The following is a 23,104-nucleotide window of genomic DNA, read 5'->3' on the forward strand; positions in this document are numbered from 1 at the left end:
ACGGGGGGGGCCGGGGACCCCCCGGCCCGGGTCTCCTCTGCGGGGAGGGGGCACGTTGCTCCGGGCCGGGGCACACGGGGGCTCCGGGGGGACGGGGTTGGGGTTGGGGGCACAGCCAGGGGGTGCCCCGGGGCGTGACGTCACGCGGGCGGGGCGGGGCGGGGCGGGCCCGGGGGATCCCCGCGCGGGGCGCGCAGCGCGGAGCCCGTCGGGGGGCGGCGGGTCCCGGCCCGGCCCGGCCCAACATGACCATGAGCTCGGCGGCCGAGAGCCTCCTGGGGCCCGGCCCCGCCAAAGCCGCGTTCCTGGAGCTCGGCCGCCCCGCGCCGCCGCGCTACCCGCTGCACGGGCTCCCCCAGCACGACCCGCCGCCCTTCGCCTCGTACGGCCGGCCCGGGCCCTACCCCTACCCCGCCGCGCCCCCGCCGCCCCACGGCGGCCCCTACCTGCCCTACCCGCCCCCCGGCCCCCAGCCGCCCCCGGCCGCGCTGGCCCACGGCCCCAGGCTGCAGGACGCAGGTAAGGGGGCGCGGGTGCTCGGCGCTGCCCCCCGGCCGGGCACCCACCGCGGGGCGCGCCAGGACCCCCGGGAAGCGCCGGGACGGAGCCGTCGGAAGCGCGATGGGACCCGCGGGGCCCCGCGATGTCGCCCCGCTCCCGGAGCCCCGTGGGGACGGGCGGCTGCGTGGCCGCGAGAAGCCCCGGGGACAGGGGCCATCGGAGCCCCGGCTGCCCCGCCCCGCCCCGGGACCCCCGGCCCCGCTGCCCCCTCGCTGTGTTTCTGCCCCGCGGGAGCCGCGTGGCCCCGGGTGGGCCCGGGGATGCTCGAGGGGATGGAGCGGGGAGAAGACGGTACGGGCGGGGGCACCATCGTGGGGGCTGCCCGGGGCGGGGTCTGTCCTGCCGCCCCCTCTGTTGCCCCGTGGGGTCCCGCCTGGCCCCCCATGGGGCGCAGCCTGCCCGCTCCTGGGCTGATTCAGTGATGTTGGGTGAATGATCCCATCCCTCCCTGCTCCTGCTGCCCCTCTGCTCCACCTGAGGTTAAACAAACCGGCACAGCAAAAGCAAATCCCCCCCTACTTATTCCCACTTGCCTCCAAAAAGCAAAACCCAGGGCCGGGGGGACGGTTTGGGGTTGTCTGGGCTCTGTTCACCTCCCAGCATGTGGGTTTAACTCTGCTCCTCTCCCGCCCAAGAGCACGACGAGCCCCCGGCGGCGGCCAGCGGGGACCTGCGCGCCCACGGCAAGGGCAAGAAGCTGCGCAAGCCGCGCACCATCTACTCCAGCCTGCAGCTGCAGGCGCTCAACCAGCGCTTCCAGCAGACCCAGTACCTGGCGCTGCCGGAGCGCGCGGAGCTGGCGGCCCAGCTGGGGCTCACGCAGACCCAGGTACGGCCCGGCCCGGCCGAGGGGACGGGCCCGGCCCCGGGGACGCGCCGCGCGGGGTCTCGTGCCCGTCGCGGCTCCGGGAGCGACTCTGGATGAAGGCTGCGTCACGATGCCGGGGCGCACCTGGAGCCGTGCCGAGCCGTGCCGTGCTGCGGCGGGGGAGCTGGCGCCGGTGGGCCCCCGGGGCTCGGATTCGGGGCGCCCCTGCTTGCACCTCCCAGCGGCAGCGGGACTTTCCCAGCCCCGGAGCCTGGCTACCGGCCCAGCCGTGCCCGGCGCTGGGCGGCCCTGGGCCGCGGGACGGGGCGAGTGGGTTTTTGAAGGCGATGGGGAGAGACAGGCAGGCGGCAGCGGTGCAGCCCGGAGCCAGGGGCGAAGCGAACTCATAAAGCCGGGGAAGAGGAGACAAGTGGGAACCTGCCGCAGCGCGGGGGGGACCGCGGGGAGGAATGAGCGGGGCCACCACCCCAGGGCCCCACCGCGCCGCGCCCGGCCCAGCCCCGGCACCCGCTGGGCTGGGGGGGCCGCAGCCCGTGGCAGAGGGGGGGCCGTGGGGACACATGGGGACGCGCACGGCTGGGGACTCCTGGCTCAGGCTCCATCCATAGCCCGTTGCCCTGGGCTCCCTGTGCCTCTCCCCACACTCTCCTTCACCTGCCCTTAGTGGAGTCCCTGGTGGCTCGTGAAGGGTTGGGCTCAGAGCCCGGCTTGTCTCCCAGGGCCCAGCTTATCTCCCGGACCCCACAGCGAGTCGGCTGTGCCCCTGGGGGAGGGCGGGCGGGGGTGGGGGACCCCAGGGGGGCTGTAACTGTTGATTATTGACCCCATCCTCCCAACTCGCCCCTCTCTCCCCAGGTCAAGATCTGGTTCCAGAACAAGCGTTCCAAGTACAAGAAGATCATGAAGCAGAGCTCGAGCGCGCCCGACGGGGACCCCCTGCACCCCACCGCCCTCTCCCCCTGCTCGCCCAGCGTCCCCCCGCTCTGGGACATCCCCATGCCGGGCAAAGGGCCCCCCCTGGCCCCCAGCAGCTACATCAACAGCTTCGGCGCCTGGTACCAGCCGCACCCGCAGGACAGCGTCCCCCGCGCCCCCATGATGTGACACGGCCGCGGCTCCAGCGCCCACCAGCTCCAGGAAGGACGGTGAGGGGGATGGTCTGTGCCACCCCCGAGGGGCCGGGGAGCCCGGCAGAGCCCTGGGTGACGCCAGCGCATGGAGAAGGAGGAAGAGGAGGAGGAAGGCGGCCGTGCTCTGCGGGGACCTGGACATCGCCCGCTCCATCACGGAGCGAATCGGCTCCAGCATGCCGCCCGTGCGCCCGTCCCGTGGGACAGGACGCGGCCCCCGGCCATGGACACGGGGCAGGGGGGATCCCGGGGGACTGGGGCGTCCCCAGACCCCCCAGCCTGGTTTTATTTATAAATACCGTCCGTGATTGTATGTGCCCCCCTTTATAAATAGGCTGTACACTTGTAAAGGCTGCTCCTCCGTGCCTGCCGCTCCCTGCCGGGGTCTGTCCCGGCGCGGAGAAAACGCTTTGGTTCCGACCCTCGGAGGTGCCGTCTCCAAAAGCTCCTGGGCAAACAGGGCGGGGGGCGCTGGAGCGGGGCCGAGGCCGTGCCCCCCACATCTGTGCAGGACCCGCTGCTGTTTTCACACAGGCGATTGCTCCCCCGACACGGAGCCGCAATTATAATGATTGTGGACCTGGGCCCCTTGGTGGGGGCTTCTGGGCCCCTTGGTGGGGGCTTCTGGCCTCCTGGGTAATTACGGGCGATTTGGAGCAGTTGAAGGTGTCTCAGCTCACCGGGGTGGGGGAGGGGAGGGGGCGGCGGGTCAGGCCCGAGGTTACTGCACCCGGTCACCCGCAGCCCGAGGAGCCCGAGGAGCCCTGGCCCTGGACGGGGGTTTGGGAGCGGGGTGGGTGGTTTGGGGTGCGGGGATTTGGGGTGGGGGGGGGTTTGGGGTGGGGGGGGGTTTGGGAGCCTGTGTGACAGGACACGGACCAGGGCAGACGGGGAGCACAGATGATGTCCCCAAGGCCACCCGGGAGCGTTTCTGTCCCATTTTGCAGAGCCGGCGATGGTGACAGAGCCCCGGCGTGGCTCCTCGGCTCCGCCGCCACGTGCCGGGTTGGCCAAGCGCTGGGAGGGCCGCGGTGGCGGGTGCCGGGGGGGCAGCGATGCCGTGTCGCACGCGGACGGTTCGTTTGGCTCCCGTGCCGGGGCCGGGAGATGGATAAAGGGAGAGGGGGCAAGGGGGCGATGCCCCCGCCCGGGGCTCCTGCCCCTGCTCTAGGGCCCGTTCTGCTTTGGGGCAGCGGCCGCAGGCGGCGGGGGCTCGGCCTGGGGGGTGGTCTGGGCCCCTCAGTCCCGTTGGGGGTCCTTGGCCACCCGTGGGCTGGGGGAGCGGCAGGGGACGCTGGTGGTGACCCCGGCGCTGCGGGCGCTGCGGCCCCGGGAGCCCCGGCCCCCTGGGCTGTGGGACACGCTCGGTGGCTGCGGCAGGACGGACGGACGGACGGACGGACGGGGTGTGTGAGCGGCAGGGCTGGCGGCGCCGGCGGCGTGGGGGGCAGGACCAGCGCCGCCCCGGCAGCCGTGCACCCGGCATTTATATAATCCGTGGATACGTAACCTTCTTTTATTTTCCCCTCCCCCCCGAATGAAAAAATGAAAACTAAAACCAAACCAAAATAAAACATAAAATCTAAAGTATAAAATAAAGCAGCGCCAGTCGGGGCCCCGCTCCTCGCTCCGGCCCGCACCGCTTGTGTCCCCCTCCCCAACCCGCTGCCCCCCGCACCCCTCCTGGGGCCCGGCCGCCCCCACGCTCGGGGGGTGCGCGGCCGCCAGCCCGGGCAGGTCCCGCGTCCCCAGCTCGGCTCTGGGACAGCGCCAGGATGGGCCGGGGGCTCCGGCCCCCCCGCTGCTGCTCCCGCCGGTGACGCGGCCGGTGGCACCGGGGACGGGGCCCGAGCGGCTCAGACCATCCCCGTCACTGTCCAGGACCCGGCGCAGCAGCCGTGCCCGTCGCCCGGTGTCCCCGTCCCCGGCTGCCCCCCGGCTGCCCCCCGGCAACGGGGCGCGGGGCACACGGGGCTCGACTCCGCGTTTCCCGGCCGGGAAGCTCCCGAGCTCCTCCCGCTCACCGAAATCCTCCCAAAAACGGGCGTTTGGGGCCATCGCGTTCCAAGCGCTTCTATTGCCGGTTCTAGAGCAGCTTTTGTGCCGGAAAAGGGGCCGAGGGGGCTCCGTGGAGAGAAAGGTGAACAGAAAGCAGACGGAACCCGGGTTGGTTTGGATCAACTTTATACAAACGAACCTTATGTACACTCTGTTCCCCCTTACACCCCTATTTATATAAGGCAACATAAATAAGATCCTCGGGACTGTACAACACATATGAACACTGCTTAAAACGCATCTTCTGCTTTTAAAAAAATAGCATCATTCTCTTAAAAAATAGTGAAGAGGTTTCTTTTCCTTTAAAATGTGTTGTCGATTTATTTAAAAAATAGGCACTTTGCTTGGCCATTCGCTTAACGGAGACAGACGGAGGCACTGCCAGAAAACGGACACAGCACGAGTTTTGTCTTTAGAAATAACTTAAGCCATTCCTGAACTGTTTAAATATTAAAATATTTTCGCCCCCACGCTTTTTATTTGTTTCTAAATAACAACCTGGGTGTCTGACACCGGGACGGGCGGTGACGGTGGGGCTGCCCCGCACCCGCCACGCCGGGTCCCGCGTCGCTCCGCGCAGCGTCCGTGGCCCCGCAACGCCCTTGGCTGTGGGGACGTGCACCCGGCGCGGGGCTCCCGGCGTGGGGCTCCCGGCTGTGGGGACACGCACCTGGCGTGGGGCTCCTGGCTGTGGGGACGCACACCCAGCGCGGGGCTCCTGGCCAGTGTGGTGCTGCGTCCTCCTCGCCGCGGCTCCGTCCCCGTCCCCCGGCTGCGGGGGCTCCGTGGGTCACGGCGCGGGGACCCGGGGGCAGCTCGCTGCAGTGGCCCCGGCGCTCTGGCGAGGGACCCGGGGGACGCGGCTCCTCGGGGGCCGGTTTTGTTAGAGGGTGGTGGAAAAAGGAAGGAACAGTAATGCACAGGAAGAATTTGCCGCCTTCTCCTTGCCTGCCCGGCTGGAGCGGCCGCGTGCGGCCCCTCGCAGCCCCGAGCTCCGGAGCCGCCTGGGGAGGGCGCGGACGCGGCGGGGGGCGCTCAGGGCTGCCCTTCGCTCTTTGAAAAAAGAAAAACAAAAATAAAGAAGAAAACCCAAAAAGCAGGGGGGAAAACAAGGAGGAGGCAAAGTCGTCGTGCGCTGTCTCTGTCCCTCGTCTCGCTCCGGGCTGTTAGTAGACGGCGCCGGTGCTGGGGGGCCCCGGGGAGGTGTGGTGCATGGCGGCGGCCGGCGGCTGGTGGGGTCCGTGGGGCGCGCCGAGGCTCTGCGGGTGGTACCAGGGGTTGTGCTCCTCCAGGAAGCCGGGGGACGAGCTGTAGGGCAGCGGCTGCGGCAGCGGCGTCCGGCCCGGCGTGCCGGCGTGCGAGGAGCCGTCCCAGACGGCCGGGGAGGGGGGCGAGTTGCAGGCCATGGAGTCGCTGTTGTTGGGGCTGTGCTCCAGCGGCACCTCCCCGTTCTTGTACAGCTTCTTGAACTTGGAGCGGCGGTTCTGGAACCAGATCTTCACCTGCGGGACACGGGGGGTCAGCGCCGGGCCGGGCTGGACGGGGTCACGGGAAGGGGACACGGATGGGGGTGGCACGGGGAAGGCACCTGGGACAGGGGTGTCACGGAGACCCCAGACACGCGATGCAGCAAGGAAAGGGACAAGGGACAGGGGTGTCACAGGGACCCCAGACATACAACACAGCGCGGGACGGATCTGGGGACACGGGTGTCACGGGGACCTTGGACACACGGTGCACCACGGGAAGGCACCCGGGACGGGGGTGTCACAGGGAAGCTGGACACGCCGTGCAAAGGCACCACGATGTCCTGGGGACACGGGTGTCACGGGACCCAGCCGGCACGCCGGGCGTCGGGAGCGTCCCTGGCGCTGGGCGAGGCGGCGCTGGACGCCCTGGGCCCCGGGGACGGGGCGGGGGGGGCGGTGGTTGTCACCCAAACAGGATGTCCCTCTGGGAGTGGGTGACGCGCTCCGTCAGCCCTTTGCCGAGTGTCCCCGATTGCTTCATCGCCCAAGGGAGGAGGAGGAAGGCCGGGCGCTGGGAGCGCCGCGCCAAGGGCGGCACAAGGGCGCCGGGCCGGACCGGCTGCGGGGGAGTCACACGCCGCGGTGACGGCACCGGCAGCCTACGCGCCTCGCACCGGCAGATCGGTGGGGAAGATCTGTCCCCATGCCAGGCAAACCCCAAAAGCAAGGGTTTAGCCCCCAATCTGGGAGCTGCGTGGGGAGAGGCCATCGCGCCTCCCCCTGCTCCTCCAGTCCAGCCCAAACCGCCATCCCCAGCACCAGGTCCCTTGGGGGGGACGTGGCTCCGGTCCCAAAATCCCTTCTGTGACAGGACCAAGTGGAGTGGGGGAGCCGGAGCACTGGGAGGAGCCCCACACAGCCCGGAGTCGGGGCCAGGACCTGCTGCTGCGATGGGGTGTCCCGAGCGCCCCGTCCCGAGCGCCCCGTCCTGTCTCGAGCACCCTGTCCCGCCGGGATTTGGGTCCCGCATTCCCGGGAGCTGGTGCGTTGCTGACTCAGGACCCTCCCGAGCACCAGGGCAGGATTTGGCCTCATCCACCACCGGGTGCTGGGGCAGAGCGAGGGCTGGGATGGAGCCGGAGGGAGGGGGATGAACCCCAGAAGCAGGGAGCGGGGCACGGCGGGATCCGCCGCTCTCTGCTCCTTCCTCCTCTCCGCCGTTTCCTCGGCAGCACGGATCCGCTCGGCAGCACAGATCTGCTCAGCAGCACGGATCTGCCCGGCAGCACGGATCTGCCCGGCAGCATGGATCTGCTCAGCAGCACGGATCTGCCCGGCAGCATGGATCTGCTCAGCAGCACGGATCTGCTCAGCAGCACGGATCTGCCCGGCAGCATGGATCTGCCCGGCAGCACGGATCTGCTCGGCAGCACGGATCTGCTCGGCACAGGGAAACCCGGCACAGGGAGCCCTGCACCCGCCAGCAAGGGGAGCACCCACCCCTGGGGCCGCCAGACCCGCTCCCACCACCCGCTGGGGCAGACCCCCCTCCCCGGCCCCCAGGGCTCTGGGCTCTGCATGGCGTGGCGGCAGCTCCGGCTGCCCTCCCGCGCTCCCTCCTGCCTGCGCTGCAAACTGGGGTGTCGGGGCCGTCGGGGCTCAGCCCTTACCTGGGTCTGGGTGAGCCCCAGCTGGGCAGCCAGTTCGGCCCTTTCGGGCAGCGCCAGGTACTGGGCTTTCTGGAAGCGGCGTTGCAGAGCCGCCAGCTGGTAGCTGGAGTAGATGGTGCGGGGCTTGCGGATCTTCTTGGGTTTCCCATTGACCATCCGCACCTCCGGCTCCGGCTCCTCCTTCACCGACACTGCACAGAGAGCGGAGCCGTGAGCCCGGGGACAGTGAAGGGGCCCCAGAGCAGATCCCCCCGCAGCTGGGTCACCCCACTCTGCTCGGTGACATCCCCTGGGTGGCCGCATCCCGTGCGGCTCCATCACGCTGCAACCTCAGCAGCAGCAGGGACATGGGGGGCCGACCCCTGCCCCAACATCCTCCAGCGGGGACACTGGCGCCTTCCCCAGCCCTGCGGCCACCCCGTCCCCAGCCTGGGGACACTCAGATGGGTGCAGCTTCACCAAGACCCCGCTGCCGCCCCCGGAGCCCCCGCTGTCCCCAGCGTCCCACCTGTGTCCTGCGCCGGGAGCTGCTGGTCCCTGAAGTGCCCGTACTGGCGGTAGGACGGGCTGTACGAATAGTCGGATTTGGGGGAGTAGGTGCCGGCGGCGCCGATGCCGTTGAGGTTGAACTGGTGGTACGGGTAGTGGCTCACAGGCTGGCTGTAGGACTGGCCCGAGTAGTAGTCGTGCTGGCCGGTGTAGTAGCCCAGGTCGGTGACGGAGGACTCGGGCAGGGTGGGCGAGTCCTTGGAGGCGGCATGGCAGCTGAGCGAGCCCGAGAGGTCGGTCAGGATGCTGGAGAGCTTCTTGTCGAAAGAGCCGCTCATGGCGGGAGCCGGCGGGGGCAGGAGCTGCCCACCTGGCTGAGGACCCCCCAGTCCGGCGGCTGCCCAAGCGTCAGGCCCGGTGTCCCCAGAGCCCAGTGTCCCCAGAGCCCGGTGTCCCAGAGCGGCTGCTCTGCACCGTCCCGAGCGGCAGGAGTGACTGTGCCCAAACCTCGGCGCGGCCCCGGTTAAAGCCTTTAATTAGGGAGCGGGCAGGGTGGGTGCGCATTCCGATTGGCTCCAGAAATATTGCCTGGGAGGCAAAACAGGCTCCTGCCTCCTCGGCTGCGGGTTTTTTCCTCCTCTCAAGAACAACAAAGAGTGGGCGCAGGAGGGAGAGGAATAAATAGAGGTCGCAGGTCCTGCCTGTGGGAGCAGGGGCGGAGGGGGCTGGGGGGCTCTGGGGACACTGTGAGATGGGGGGGCTCGTTTGCCGGGGGATGGGTGACTCTTGGTGCTGAGGGGGCACTCGGAGTGTGGGGTGTTTGCTGGGGGGAGGTTGGGGAGCAGGATGGGTCCGGGCGCCAGGCTGGGTGGCCACGGGGACATGTTTTAGATGCGCCCCTCCCGCCGCAGCTCCCACCTTCTCCCAGCAGCTCCCAGTGTCTCCCAGTTCAACACCATCCCCAAGGCAGAGCCCCCCCGCCTCATGAGTGGGGGAACCTCATGTACCCCAAAAGTTGTCATCCTGCACCTGCCCCCTGGGGACATGGGGGCAGCGCCAAGCGCTGATTGTGGGGACACCCACGGGGGGATCTGTGCCCCCTCCTACCACTGATGCCCCCACTGCCCTAAGAGCCCCCCCCAGTGTCACCTAGCCCGGACCCCCCAGCACCCCCAGCACCGTCCCCAACACCGTCCCCAGCGCTGTCCCCAGCCACCCCCGCGCCCAGCACTGGGAGGGGGGAGAAGGGCTTTGGGAGGGGACTTTAATTTGGGGGAGGGGTCTCTGCCTCTGCCGCTGGGTCCGCACTCCGAGAGGGGCTGGGGGGTTGGGGGTCGACCCCGGAGCCTGGCCGGGCCTTTTCCCTTCCTGTCGCCCTGTGTCCCCCCCGGGCCTGTCCCCCCGGCCCCCCCAGCGCGGTGCGGTGCGATGGCGCCACCTGACGGCCGCAGGGCGCGGCCGGGCCCCGCCGCACCGGGAGTTCGAGTCCCGGCCCTGTCAACAGCGCCGGGGCACGAACAACGTGATTGAACAACAGAAATGGGAACGGAATGGAAACGGGAATGGAGAAATAGAAATTAGAAATAAAAATCGTGGAGACAGAAATAGAAATCATAGAAATGGAAATTAGAAATAAAAATCATGGAAATAGAAATCATAGAAATGGAAATTAGAAATAGAAATAATAGAAATAATAGAAATAGGAACAGAAGTAGTAATAGAAATAATAATAGAAATAACAGAAACAGAAATAGAAACATAAATAACAGAAAGAAATGAGCTCGCGGTGGGTTCCCGAGGGCAGCAGCGCGACCCGGCAGCCGGGGGTGACGGGTTTGCCCCCCGCCTGGGAAATGTTTGAGATGAGAGGAATGAATGCGGAGCGGCGGGAGCGCCCGGCCCGGCCCAGCGCCGCATCCGTGCTGCCCGAGCTCCGCGGACCCCCCGGGGAGGTTTCCCGGGTCCCCAGCGCGGCCGTCCCGGCAGCCGGACCGTCACCGGCGCTGGTTCCTGCTGGGAGAGGGTTTCTGCAGCAGGAAAAGCCGGTTCGGGAGCTGCGGGCCGGGAGGGGAGCGGGGCACAAACACGGAGCAGGTCCGTGCAGTCCTGAACCAGTTCGGCGCTGGCAGGCACTGGTGCCGCGGGCTCCCCGGCCAGGCTGGCGCTTGCTGAAGCACCAAAACCCGGGAGCTCCTGGGGGGCGGGAACTGGCCGGGGGGGTGCAGTTTGGCAGTACTGGGGCGCCCGCCGGTCTCTGCACGGGGGGGCTGGCAGGGCTGAGCGCAGGGACAAGGGACGCCCCCGCCGCCTCTGTCCCGCAGGAGGCTCGGGGGGGTCCCCGAGATGCCGGGTTGGATCCCCGCGTGTCCCCGCCTCTGCCACAGCCGCGGGGGGACCCGCAGGACGGGCCCTCCCGCCCCCACCAGCATCCTTGGGCGGACGTCACCACCTAGTGGCCTTTTGGGGTGACGACACCCCCGTGGTGCCGCCGCCGGCCGGGAGCACGCGCCCTTCTCGAGGTGTGACCGCCCCCGGGTGCCGCCCCGCCGCTGGCAGCGCCCTGCTGGGCGGCAGCCGAGGCCACAGGGGAAGCCCCTGAAACACCCGGCAGCCCAGTGGGCACAGAAAGGGCCCCATTTTGCCCCCAAATGTCCCCAAGATCGGGGGAGACACACTGGTCACCTGGCCAGGGCTCTTTGTCGCTGTGGCGAGGGCTGTGTCAGAAACAAAACCCACCGGTCCCCAGGGAGGTGACGGGTGTTCGGGGTGCCCCGGGCCGGGATCGGCGCCAGCCCATGCTGGGGGACAAGGACGGGGACAAGGGACAGGGGACAGAGGACAGGGCCGGGTGACGGAGCGCTGTGCCGGCTGTGGCAGGTCTGCCCTTGGGACTGTCTCCCGTGCCGTCACTCTTTCCAGTGACACTGTGCCAGGACACGGGGACATCATCGGGTGGGGGACACAGGACATCCTGCGGCACCCCCCTGCCCGGGGGGGCACTTCCCCCCCGCCCACCCACGGGTTTCCTGGCACGGGTGGGAGCGGCACGCCGGCTCCCGGTGACCTCAGCCGGGCTGGGGACCGCGGCGGCCACCGCTGCCGCCTCCCGGGGGACGCGGTGATGCTGCGGCTGCCGCCGCCTTCCCGCCCATGGGGACCGATCCTGGGGGGGCGGGGTTGGGGGAGCCCGCACCGTCGCGTGCACGGCCGCCGCACGAGCGGAATTCCCCGTGCTCCTGCACGCGCGTGGGCGGGGCGGGTGACCCGGTATGGGCGTGGGCGGGGCCTGCGCCACCGCGCGTGCTCCCGCCGCCCGCTGTGCACGCGCAGGTGTGGCCACGCCTCCCCGGTGCGCACGCGCGGGGCAGCCCCCGCCCTCCCGCAGGTGCCCGGTGCGGGGGGTGTGCGGCCCCTTTAAGGGGAGTGCCCGGAAGGACGCGCGCCCCGCCCGGCCCCGCCCCACAGCGCACCGGCCCCGCTGGGGCGCGGCCGCGGGTCCGGGCCGGTGCGGGACATGGCGGGAGGGCGGCGGCTGCTGCTCCCGCTCCCTCTGCCGGGGCTGCTTCGGCTGCTCCCCGCGCTGCTCCCGCTGCTCCCGCTCCTCCCGCTCCTCCCCGCCGCCGCCTTCAACCTGGACCTCACCTTCCCGGTGCTCAAGGAGGGCGCGACCCCCGGCAGCTTCTTCGGCTTCTCGGTAGCGCTGCACCAGCAGACCGAGCAGCGGGAGCGGAGCCTGTGAGTGCGGGGGGCACAGGCGGGGGGCCCTGCGGCGGCAGCGGGGTCTCAGGCCGGGGGGGATCCCTGGGGAGTGCGGGTCCCCCGGGCAGGACAAAGGTCCCGGGCTGCGCCGGGGCAGGAGCTGCGGGGAGGGGGCGGCAGGGGGTGAGGGTGCGGGGGGGTCTCTGGAGGGAGGAAGCGGCCCCGGAGCCCCGAGCTCAGGGTGCGGGGATGTCCCCGGGCGGTTGCGCAGCCCCTCGTGTCCCCCCTGCACCTCTGCCCGGCTCCGGCAGCTCCTGCCGGGGGAACCTGTTGAACTGCGGTTCCTGCAGCCGCGCGGAGCCCCAACAAAAGCCCTTTCAGCCGGTGCACTCGCCGTGCGATCGCGCCGCTGTCCCCGCGGGCGGCGGCCCCGGCCCCTCCCGGCCCGAGGTGCGATGCCGAGATGCGTGTCGGTGCGGGGGGGCGGGCGCCGGGGCCGGGCCGGGGTTTCCTCGCCCGGGGGGCACAGGTTTGTGCGGGCTCGGCCTCTGTGGGGCTCCTGCGGACCCCAGGGCTCCTGCTGCCCGCTGCGCCGTGCGGGGGGACCCGCGGCAGCTGCTGGACGGAGGCATCTGCTGCTCCGCATTCCAGAGATGCATTTCGGCCGCTCGCCCGCCTGTTGTTGCTCGGCCCGGGAGCGGGGCCGTTCCCGCGGAGCAGCCGCGGGGGTGCAGGAGCCGGCCCGGCGCGCCGGGGACCCTCCTCCCACAGGGACTCGGTGGCTCCTGGCCACGCCGCTTCCCCCGGCCCCGCGGGTGTCGGAGCCGCTGCCGGGGGACATCGAGGTCGGGGTCCTGGCTGGCACGGGGACAGACCAGCTCACGCGTCTTCCCGAGACGCTGGCAGCGCTGGTTCCTTGGCCTCGGGGGTTTTGGGGAGCTCTGGCCCGGCAGGAGCTCGTGCTCCCCCGGCGCGGGCCACGTGGCCCGTGCGTGTCCGAGCGCGGTGTGGCCGAGCGGCGGCTGCGCTGCGGGGGCTCGAGGGGCTTCGGAGCGTGAAACCCCGGGGGATTTGCACCCCTTCCCCGGGAGCCGTGCTGCCCGTCCCCATCGGGAGGGGGACAGGACGGGGTGCTGAGCGGGGGGGCAAACCTGCTCGCCGCAGCCCCGGTGGCAGCTCCCGTGCCTTTTGCTCACCAGGCACGTCCTCGCAGGTTCGGCCCCACCGCAGCCAGGTGGGACAGGAAGGGGACCCTTCCTGCTGCCATCCTCCCGCTGGGGGTGTCCCGTGGTCTGTGCTGGGGGGCGAGAGGGATGCTCCGCAGCATGGGGGGCAGCTGCTTCCCAGCAGGGGTGGCACAGCCGCCGTGACACTCGCGTTCCCCCACCCTCGGCTCCGGAGGTGTTTTTCGTGTCCCGGAGCCGTGCCCATGCAAAGGTTTGTTTGCTCGCTCCTCCCCGCGCCAGGTGAGGCTGAGGTGGGAGCCTTATCTGCCGCCCTGAGATTAACAAACTGCTTTGGCTGCCGGAGCCAGGTCTGGCTGCTGCCGTGGCTCAGACACGGGGGCTTTGGCTCGTGGCTGCGTTAGCAGGACCCGGCTGTGCCGGGAAATCCTGACCCATGCGGGTTTGGGGTCCCTGAACAACACAGGGAAACTGAGGCACAGCGTGTCTGTGGGAGGAGGGGCCGGCAGCGGGGCCAGCTGGGTTCCCTCTTTCCCTCCCCCTCGCCTGGTTTTGTGCCAATTGCCAGAGCCAGCCCGGCCAACCTCCCCCCGCCTTGGCCGGGTCCTGCGGGGCTGCGGCTCCTTGGCAGGCGGAGGGGGGACGGATGTGGGGCCAGCGCCCGGGGGGTCATCCATCCATCCGTCTGTCCATCCATCCGTCCGTCCATCCCTCGCTGCTCCCAGGAGCCATCTCTTCCCCTCCCGCCTCCTTCCTGGTGCGGGCATCAGCAGCTTTGCCTGCTCAGGGCTGGGGGGGATCGATCGTCAGGCCCCCCCGCTGCCCGCACGAGCACCCGCGCTGGGCTCTGCCCGCGGGCGGGGCTGGGGGCTCCGCACAGCCCCCTCCCGCCTTGGTGCTCGCCCCCGAGCACACGGGGATGGACGTGGTGCAGATGGGGTGCTCCCGGCCATGACCCCCGGCCAACCGGGGCGCATTGGCACTGCAAGGCCTCCTGCATTCCTGCCTCTCTCCCGCCCCCCGGCTCTGCCTCCGCTGCCCGAGCTCAAGGCGTGGGCTGAGCCCATCTCCTTGTCCCCCCCGGGGAGCACCGCTGCCAAAAACTGGTCCTGCAGTCCCCGCGGGAGCCCCGGCATCCCGGCTCCCATGTGTCCCGGGGCAGCTGGGCTCTGGTGGCACCTTGAGGCACACGCGAGTGGGGGGGATGCCTGTGCATGTCCCCCCCGCTCCGGTGGGGCTCAGAAGCCTCCGGCATCCCACGGGCCCCCAGGAGCAGCGCCTGCGGGTGGGCTGCCGTGCCGGGAGCCTTGGCTGGAGGCGGGAGCCGCCGGAGCCCCTTGGCTCGGGCCAGTTTTCCCCCGGGACCCGCGGGACCCCTGAGCAGCCGTGGCGGCTGGGAAGGGCTTTGCCAGGAGCCGGGTCTGGCCGAGCCAGGACCACCCGGGCAGCCTGGGGGCCCGTCCTGGCCGGGGAGCCCCTGGAAGGGGCCACGTGCCTGTCCCTGTCCCCAGGAGCGGGGGTGGGCAGCGCCCCGGGCTGCGGGTCCCGCTGGGGCTCAGGGTGGGGGCAGGGCCCCCCGATTCTCCCCCGGCCCCGGGTCCCCGCAGCTGCACTGAGTCACCTCCCCTTCAGGTGAGTCACCGCGTGTCACTGGGATTCGGGGGCAGATTCCGGTGTGCCAGGCTGGGCAGGTCGGGAGGAGCCGCCCCGCCTCGCTGCGCCCTCGCACCGCACGCTGGCCTTGCTGGGTGTCCCAGCCCAGCATTCCGGGGGGAGTGGACCCCCCGTTACACCCCTTTGGGGGCTCTTCTGTGGCTCAGCGCCACCGCCCCCACCTGCAGCGTCTGGCTGAGGTGGCGGTGCCGCCGGCGGTGCCCATCACCAGGCGGGCGCGGGGCCCGGCGTGCCGGGGCGGGGGCTGCCGGGGGCCCCACATTCCTGCTGCGCCTGGGCTTTGACTCAGCCGCCCGGCGCTGCCCGGACGCGCCCGCGGCCCCGCGCTCCCAGCGCTCCCCGCGCCGCCCGCCCCGCGGCGCTGGATGGGACAGCCGCCCCGTCCCTGCTGAGACCTGCCCCGCTCGTTACCCCGGTGCCCTGCGGCCGGACCTGGGGCTGTGGCAGCTGCCTGGGTGCTGGTGCCCCGGTCCCAGCACCAGGACGGCCGCGCTTCCTCCGCTGGCACCGCGTGGCCGTGCCTCCCCGCGCCATTGTCCCCGCCGTCCCCAGGGACTCCCGGCGGAAAGGCCGGTCCTTCCGCAGCCCCCCGGGCACGCCGGCCGCTGCCGCCTGCGGGTCCCCAGCCTCTCCCCTTGGGCTGGGGGTCCGGCTGGGTGCTGGGGTCCCTTCAGCATCTCCTTGGAGCCCCCGAGGCTGAGCGCACGTGGAGCCGTGGGTGCCACATTCCCGGCCTGGGCCCCCGTCCAGGGATGCCAATGTCCTCCCCCCGCGGCACCGCCGTGACTCAGCCCGGCTGCCTGTGCCCCCCGGAGCCTGAGTCACCCCGGAAGGTGCTGCCTGGGGGTGGACAAGCCAGGACCTGCTGGGAAGGGGGTGCCGTGCGCCCCCCCGGAGCGGGTCCCAGCTCCTGCTCCCGGGTGTCTCCCCCGGTTCCGCCGGGCTGCGCGTTCCCGGCGCGGGGGGTGCGCCTGTCCGGGACACGGTGCAGCTGTGCCGCGCGCCCGGCTCGCTGCGGCTCAAAGGTTGGCCGGGACTGTTTACAGAGCGGGGGGGCCCCGTGCTGGCGCAGCGGGTTGTGCCGAGCGGCTCCCGGCTTCGCCGTCCCCGTGGGACCGCGTGCGAGGTTTGGGGGTGTCAGCCCGACCCACCGCACCAGGACGGGGGGCCCAGCTGTGGGCACAGGCCGGGGTCGGGTCCAGCCAGGAGCGTGTCCGTGTGTCTGTCGCCCACCCAGGGTCTGTCCCCCCACCCCCTCCCTGCAGCAGCCTGAGTGTCTTTGCACCCCCAAAATGGTGCGAAGGGCATTGGGGTGGCTGGACCCGCTGCCCCCCCACCCACCTCCCCCTCCCCTGCCCCCCAGGCTGCTGGTCGGGGCGCCCCAGGATGTGGAGCTGACGAACGGCACGCGGACGGGCGCCGTCTACGCCTGTCCCCTCAGCGGCTCCACCAGCGACTGCCAGCGCCTCGACATCGAGCTGAAGAGTGCGTGAGCGCCCCGAGCACCCCAAAACGCCCCCGCGCGCGGGGCGGCGGGTCCGTCCTCTCACGCTATCTGTTCCTCGCCCAGGCGAGCCGGACAAGGCCATCATCGACGGCATGTGGCTGGGGGTGACGGTGGCCAGCCAGCGGCAGCCGGCGGGCCGGGTGCTGGTGAGTGCGGCGCGCGCCGCTCCACACGCTGCCCTGTTCCCGGCACTCGTGTGTGCGGTGCCGAGCTGCCGCCTTGCACGAGGGCGCTGGCACCTGCTTGTGCTTTCACGTGGGCCCTGCGCGCGTCCCCAGCGCGGTGGCGCTGGGCAGGGGCACTGCAGGGACCCCCTGTCGCTCCCCTGTCACCCCGTCCCTGGGCAGCCGTGGGGTGATGGGGTGCAGGGACCCTTCCCCGGGTGGGTGCGGGTGGGCTGGGCCCTGGGAGCTCCGAGGCGGCAGGACGGCGCCCTCGCGTACGGACGCGGCAGCCGGGTGGTGCTGTGGCACACGGTGCGGGGTGTCCGGCCCGTTTGGGGCGGCGGGCGCTGAGGGCCGGTCCCGCAGGCCTGTGCCCACCGCTACACGCGGGTGCTGTGGTCGGGCAGCGAGGACCAGCGGCGCATGGTGGGCCGGTGCTTCGTGCGCGGCAACGACCTGCGGCTGGACCTGGGCGACGAGTGGCAGACGTACCACCACGAGATGTGCAACACCAACACCGACACCGACGAGACCGGCATGTGCCAGATGGGCACCAGCGCCGGCTTCACCGCCAACATCATCTACTTCGGGGCGCCCGGCGCGTATAACTGGCAGGGTACGTGTGCACGCGTGTACGGCCGCGTGTGTGTGCACACGTGCTGCGGGCGCGCGAGGGGCTGCCCCCCACCGCGCGGGTAACCCCGCCATTGTAGGCACCAACTACATGCTGCAGCGGGAGATGTGGGACCTGCACGACTTCTCCTACCCCAACGAGAAGAACGGCAACACCTACATAGGTGGGGGCGGGGTGGTGGGGGGGAGGTGGATTTAGGGGGAACTTTGGGGATGGGTGTTAAACCGGGGTGGGGTTTAGGGAGGCTCCGAGCCCCCCAGGGATGGTGTGAGCAGGGGGCGGTGGTGACACCGTGGTGGCCGGGGGGAGGACACGGGGTCTGGGGGGATGTGGGTTCTGGGAGGGATGTGGGGTCACGGTGGGGGAGATGGGTTCTGGGGAGGATGTGGGGGGGTTGTGGGGTCACGGTGGGGGAGATGGTTCTGGGGGGATGTGGGGTCACGGCGGGGTCTGGCGAGGCGTGGGCGCGCCCCGGCTGACGCGTGCCCCCGGCTGGCGCGTGCCGCGCAGGGTACACGGCGGAGGTGGGCCGCGCGGTGCTGCAGCAGGACGCGGTGACGCTGGTGACAGGCGCCCCGCGGTACCGGCACACGGGGGCCGTGCTGCTGCTGAGCCGCAGCCCCCAGCAGACGCTGCGCCGCAGCCTCCTGCTCCCCGGCCCGCAGGTCGGCTCCTACTTCGGCAGCGCCGTGGCCCTGGCCGACCTCAACAGCGACGGGTGAGGGGGCCCGGGCCTCGGGGGTGGGGGGGTGTCTCTGCTGGGGCGCCCCGCAGCACCGGGCACAGCTATGGGGGAGTTTTGGGGTGAGTCGTCTCTATGGCTCTGGGGGGTCCCCACTGCTCCCAGTGTGTCGGGGTGGGGGGTCGTGTTGCAGCCCCCAGCCCCAACTGGCCCCTTGGCCCCACAGGTGGCAGGACCTGGTGGTGGGGGCCCCCCACTACTTCGAGCGCAAGCAGGAGGTGGGGGGCGCCGTGTACGTCTACATGAACGAGGTGGGGGGGTTCCAGCCGCACCCCAGCCTGGTCCTCACCGGCCCCAGCTCCTCGGGCTTCGGCTTCGCTGTCGCCAGCATCGGGGACATCAACCAGGACGGCTTCCAGGGTACGGGGCCGGGTGGGCGCTGCGGGGGTGGGCGCGCCGGGGGGCTGACGCTGCTCCCGTCCCACAGACATCGCCGTGGGGGCGCCGTTCGAGGGGCCCGGCAAGGTCTACATCTACCACAGCAGCGCGGGGGGGCTCCTGCCCCAGCCCCGGCAGGTACCGGCCCCCGGGGCCCCTCAGCGGGGCGGGTGACCCCCAGTCCGTGGGGCCTGGAGCAGTGCGTGACACCCCCAAACCCCAGGTGATCAGCGGGTCGGCGCTGGGCCTGCGGACCTTCGGGTACGCGCTGAGCGGGGGGCTGGACGTGGACGGGAACTCGTACCCCGACCTGCTGGTGGGCAGCCTGGCCGAGAGGGTCGTCCTGCTCAGGTGGGACCCGCGCCCCCCACGCCCCCCGCGCCCCCGCCCTCCTCATGGGGGGGTCCGTGCTGCCGCGGGGGCTCAGCCGACCCCCATCTCTGCACAGGGCTCGGCCCGTCATCAACATCCTGAACAAGACCTTCACGGTGACGCCCAGCAAGGTGGACCCTGCCCGCTGCACCCCCGACTCCTGGTGAGCCCCCCGCCGCCGGGCCCGCGTGCGGCGCTGCGGTGCTCTGGCGCTGCGGTGCTCCGGCGCTGCGGTGCTGGCGGCTCCGCTCACGGCCCCTTTGCCCCCCCAGCATCACGGTGACCGTCTGCTTCTCCTACAACCAGAGCGCCGGGGACCCCACCTACAAGGAGAATATCAGTGAGTGCCTGGGGGTGCGGCGTGGGGGGGTCCCCAGCGCTCGTGTGCACGTGGGGGGTCCCCAGCACTCATGCGAGGGTGTGTGCGGGGGGGTGTGAGCACACGTTTGGGGAGGCACACACGCACGTGTTGGCACGTGGGGACATGCACGTTGCGTGCACAAGGGATGTGCGTGTACAAGGGATGTGTTGGAGACACACGCGTGTGCGACACCCCCGTCTCCCCCAGCCTTGCAGTACACGCTGGAGGCGGACAGGGACCGGCACGCCCCCCGGGTCCGGTTTTTGGGGACCCACTCTGCCACCTACCACGGCACCTTCTCCATGCCCGAGACCCGCTGTGAATCCAAGGAGCTGCTGCTGCTGGTGAGTGTGCGAGTGCACACGCGTGTGTGTGTCCGTGTGTCCCAGCTCCTGGGGGTCTTGGGAACAGCGGGGCCAGGAGCAGAGGTGGCAGTCCGTCTGTCCGTCCCTGCGCCCATCCTGTAGCCGTTGCTGGGTCCCGGTGCCCGGCCGTGGCTGGAGCTGGGGGGCTGGGGGTGGGTCAGAGCTTTGCTGTGGTTTCTGCCCCCCGCAGGACAACATCCGCGACAAGCTGCACCCCATCGTGCTCTCCATGAACTACTCGCTGCTGGAGAAGAGCAGGGACTTCCAGCTGGGTCCCCACTCACTCGACGCCTTCCCCGTCCTCAACCAGGACCAGGCCCACCAGAACGAGACCAAGGTGGGGAGCACGGACCGCAGGCCCTCGAGCCTGGCCGGGGTGGCCCGGGGCTCACGGGGCGTCCCTGTCCCTCCAGATCGAGTTCCAGAAAGAGTGCGGCTCCGACAACAAGTGCTACAGCAACCTGCAGCTCCAGAGCAGCTTTGTCACCGAGCAGAACCAGCCGCTGCCCAGGTGACAGCGGGTCCCTCCGCCCCCCGCCCGTCCCGCAGTGCCGGGTCCCCGTGGCGCCGCGCGGCCCCGAGCGCTGAGCGGGCGGTCCCTGCGCAGGCTGAACGGGACGCAGGTGCTGCAGTACAGCCGGGACGTGCGGAAGCTGCACCTGAGCGTCAACATCACCAACATGCCCAGCACGCCCGCCAACGGCGAGGACGCGCACGAGGCGCTGCTCAACGTCACCGCGCCGCCCAGCCTGCTGCCGTCCTCCGTGCGCCCGGTACGCGCCGCCGTCCCGCGGCGTCCCCCATCACCGGGGCGGCCTTTGCCAGGACGTTCCTCACCCTCGCGTTCTTCGTCCCCAGAGCGGAGCCTGCACCTTTGCAGAGACCGTGCTGTGCGAGCTGGGCAACCCTTTTAAGAGGAACCAGCGGGTGAGTGTCCCCCCCGCTCCCCCGGCCGTTTTTGGGGCCCGGCAGCCGGTGGGGTTGGGCTGAGCGGCTCGCGGTCCCGGTGCCGCAGGCAGAGCTGATCATCACCTTCGAGGCCATCGGGATCACGCTGGACACGCGGGAGGTGCCGGTGTGGCTGGACCTGTCCACGTGAGTGTCCCCGGGCCGGATCCTGCTCTGCCCGGAGCAAACGCGGCAGCGCGTCGGGATCGTGTCCGCGGCGGCGCTGGCTGGGAAGGCGGGGGGGGCCGGGGGGGCTGCTGGGTGGGGGCGCTGACCCGGAGCCTCGGCAGGCAAAGCACCCAGGAGGAGCTGCGGCCCGTGCTGGCCAGGCTGCTGGTGGAGTACAGCATCCAGTCTGCGCTGAGCGTGTGAGTGCGGGGCTGCGCCCCCGGCCCCCCCGTCCACGGCCCCCCACACTTGGCTGTATGAGGGGGTACAGCCCCCGTGTCCCATCAACGGGACGGGGGAAGGCCCAGAGCCGCTCGCTGCCCCCCCATGCCCGCCCCCCACCCTGTCCCCAGAGCCCCCCCGCACGCGCAGTCGCACTTCAGCGGGACGGTGGTGGGCGAGTCGGCCATGCGGCGGGAGCAGGACGTGGGCAGCCCCCTCGCCTTCGACTTCCAGGTGAGCTGGGGGGCCGGGGGGCCGGTGCCGGGGGGCGGGAGCGCCGGTCTCCGTCCCCGCTCTGCCCCACAGGTGACCACCAAGGGCGAGTCGCTGGGCGACCTGGGCACCATCCTGCTGGGCTTCGAGTGGCCCTACGAGGTCCCCAATGGCAAGTGGCTCCTGTACCCCACCGAGATCCTCGTCAACGGCAACGAGACCTGCCAGCCCCCCGGGGGGGTCATCAACCCGCTCAACCTCACCGTGAGTCACCGTGTCCCCGCCGCGCTGCCGCGGGGGCAGAGCTGCAGGGCACTCACGGGGCGTGTCCCCCCAGCTGCTGCAGGACCAGGCTCCGTCCCGGCAGCGCCGGGAGCTGGAGCCCCCCCCGCCGGCGGAGCCCCCCGTCACCCTGGCCACTGCCAAGAAAGCCAAGTCGGAGGTGGTGCTGGTGAGTGGGGGGGTCTGGCGCACGTGACCCCCACCGGGACACCGGTGTGTTGGGGACTCTGGTTCCCCCCTGACCCCCCTGTCTCCCAGAGCTGCTCCAAGGGCACCGCTCGCTGCATCTGGTTCGAGTGTCCCCTCCTGCACAGCCAGCACCCCGCCAGCCTCAGCGTGCGCGCCCGCGTCTGGAACAGCACCTTCATCGAGGTCAGGGGGGGCAGCACCTCATCGAGGTCGGGGGGGGCAGCACCTCATCGAGGTCAGGGGCACGGGGGGCACTGAGGGGGCACCTTTGTGGAGGCCAGTGTGACTGGGGGCGCTGAGGGGGTCGGTGCAGCCCTGTGGCACAGCCAGGGCGATGGGGGCCAGCGCTGCTCCCTTGGGGATAGCATTGGAACAGGGCACCGAGCCTGCCGGGTCTCAGCCCTGGAGCTGACAGCCCTCCCTGTGCCCCGGTCACCCCTGTGCCCCACTTCCATCATCTGTGCCCCCCAGGACTACCGGGACTTTGACCGGGTGAAGGTGGACGGCACGGCCACGCTTTTCCTCCGGACCCACGTCCCCACCATCAGCATGAGGAACCACACGGTGCGGGTGAGCGACGCCGGAGCCCCTTTCTGGGAGGAACGGGGGCACCGGGAGCTCTTCCCGACACGGCTCTTCCCGGCCCCCCCAGTTCTCGGTGGACGTGGACTCGGAGCTGACGGAGGAGCAGCCGCCCGAGATCGCGCTGTGGCTGGTGCTGGTGGCCGTGGCGGCCGGGCTGCTGCTGCTGGGGCTCATCATCCTGCTGCTCTGGAAGGTGAGGGGCCGGGGCGCTGGGACCCGCGGGCTTGTGTCGCTGGTGGCTGCCGGCCCCCCCGGGGAAGGTGCCCCCCCTGGGAAGGTGCCCCCTGGGAAGGTGCCCCCTGGGAAGGTGCCCGGCTGCCGAGCGATGAGGAAGAGGAGCAGAGCAAATCCTGACGTCTCCGTGCAAAACAAACCAAACCCAGAGGGGGGCTGGCGATGGCACCTCCTGCCCCACGGCTCCCACCCCCTGTGCTGCGAGCCCGGCGGCTCCGGCCCCTTGGGTGTCCCTGGGCCCCCTCTCTGGCCAGGAGGGGCGATGTGGGTCTGCAGGGCCAGCCCCACGGCACCCCCGGGGCTGGGGCGCAGGGGCCGCCCGCTGGCCCGTGGGGCGCGGACCCCGTCCCCTGACCCTGTCCCCCCGCAGTGCGGTTTCTTCCGGCGGGCCAACACGCGCGCCATGTACGAGGCCAAGGGCCAGAAGGCGGAGATGCGGATCCAGCCCTCGGAGACCAAGCGCCTGACGGACGACTACTAACGGGGGTGGCACCGCCGCCCCCCGGGCGCCCCCCCTTGGTAATGCCCCGCGGGGCCCGGCTGCAGCGCCAGCCGCCTCTCCGGCCTCTTCTCCAGCCTCTTCTCCTCCTCCTCGCTGCCTCGGCTCCTCCTGGACCCCACAGGGGCTCCGTGCTGCCGCTCGCGCTGCTCTCCGTCGCCTTGGGGGTCTCTCCTTCGCCCTGCGCTGCCCCTGCAGCCCCCTGACCCTCTGCCCTCTCCCCCCAGTGCCACTTCTTCCAGCGGACCCGCTACTACCGGATCATGCCCAAGCACCAGGCGGTGAGGATCCGGCAGGAGCAGCGGCACCGGCCCGGCGGCCGCAAGAAACTCTGGGTGACCAGATGGCAGGAGCCCGAGAAGTACTACTGACCCCCACCCCCGGGGAGCACCAGGGCCCCTGCTGGACTTTGCACAAGTGCATCTCCCCGCCCCCCTCTGCATCCCCCCCGGACGCGGCCGCATCCCGGCCTTGGCTT

General features: G+C 71.0%; 3 protein-coding genes across 3 annotated transcripts; 2 read left to right on the forward strand and 1 right to left on the reverse strand.

Annotated features, from left to right (window-relative positions):
- Positions 1 to 245: 245 nt before the first annotated feature.
- DLX4 (distal-less homeobox 4) lies at positions 246 to 2,494 on the forward strand (the record flags this gene model as incomplete). Its single annotated transcript, XM_080359972.1, has 3 exons — positions 246 to 519; positions 1,197 to 1,390; positions 2,246 to 2,494. 3 exons carry the CDS (start codon positions 246 to 248, stop codon positions 2,492 to 2,494), a joined length of 717 nt encoding a protein of 238 aa, XP_080216098.1.
- Positions 2,495 to 5,304: 2,810 nt separating this feature from the next.
- Positions 5,305 to 8,544, reverse strand: DLX3 (distal-less homeobox 3; the record flags this gene model as incomplete). Its single annotated transcript, XM_080360068.1, has 3 exons — positions 5,305 to 6,080; positions 7,718 to 7,908; positions 8,226 to 8,544. 3 exons carry the CDS (start codon positions 8,542 to 8,544, stop codon positions 5,745 to 5,747), a joined length of 846 nt encoding a protein of 281 aa, XP_080216194.1. The 3' UTR covers positions 5,305 to 5,744.
- Positions 8,545 to 11,720: 3,176 nt separating this feature from the next.
- On the forward strand, positions 11,721 to 22,608 carry ITGA3 (integrin subunit alpha 3; the record flags this gene model as incomplete). The annotated part of the gene is made up of 25 exons (XM_080359759.1): positions 11,721 to 11,941; positions 16,127 to 16,248; positions 16,334 to 16,416; positions 16,801 to 17,050; positions 17,148 to 17,231; positions 17,579 to 17,786; positions 17,977 to 18,170; positions 18,238 to 18,326; positions 18,412 to 18,539; positions 18,637 to 18,723; positions 18,833 to 18,900; positions 19,129 to 19,265; positions 19,477 to 19,623; positions 19,700 to 19,797; positions 19,894 to 20,059; positions 20,145 to 20,213; positions 20,302 to 20,381; positions 20,525 to 20,602; positions 20,756 to 20,858; positions 20,931 to 21,101; positions 21,175 to 21,288; positions 21,378 to 21,491; positions 21,780 to 21,878; positions 21,961 to 22,086; positions 22,498 to 22,608. The coding sequence occupies 25 exons, from the start codon at positions 11,721 to 11,723 to the stop codon at positions 22,606 to 22,608; spliced, it is 3,147 nt and encodes a 1,048-aa protein (XP_080215885.1).
- Positions 22,609 to 23,104: the final 496 nt, after the last annotated feature.

This window comes from Nesoenas mayeri, assembly GCF_963082525.1.
Source record: "Nesoenas mayeri genome assembly, chromosome: 26".
Lineage (NCBI taxonomy): Eukaryota > Metazoa > Chordata > Aves > Columbiformes > Columbidae > Nesoenas > Nesoenas mayeri.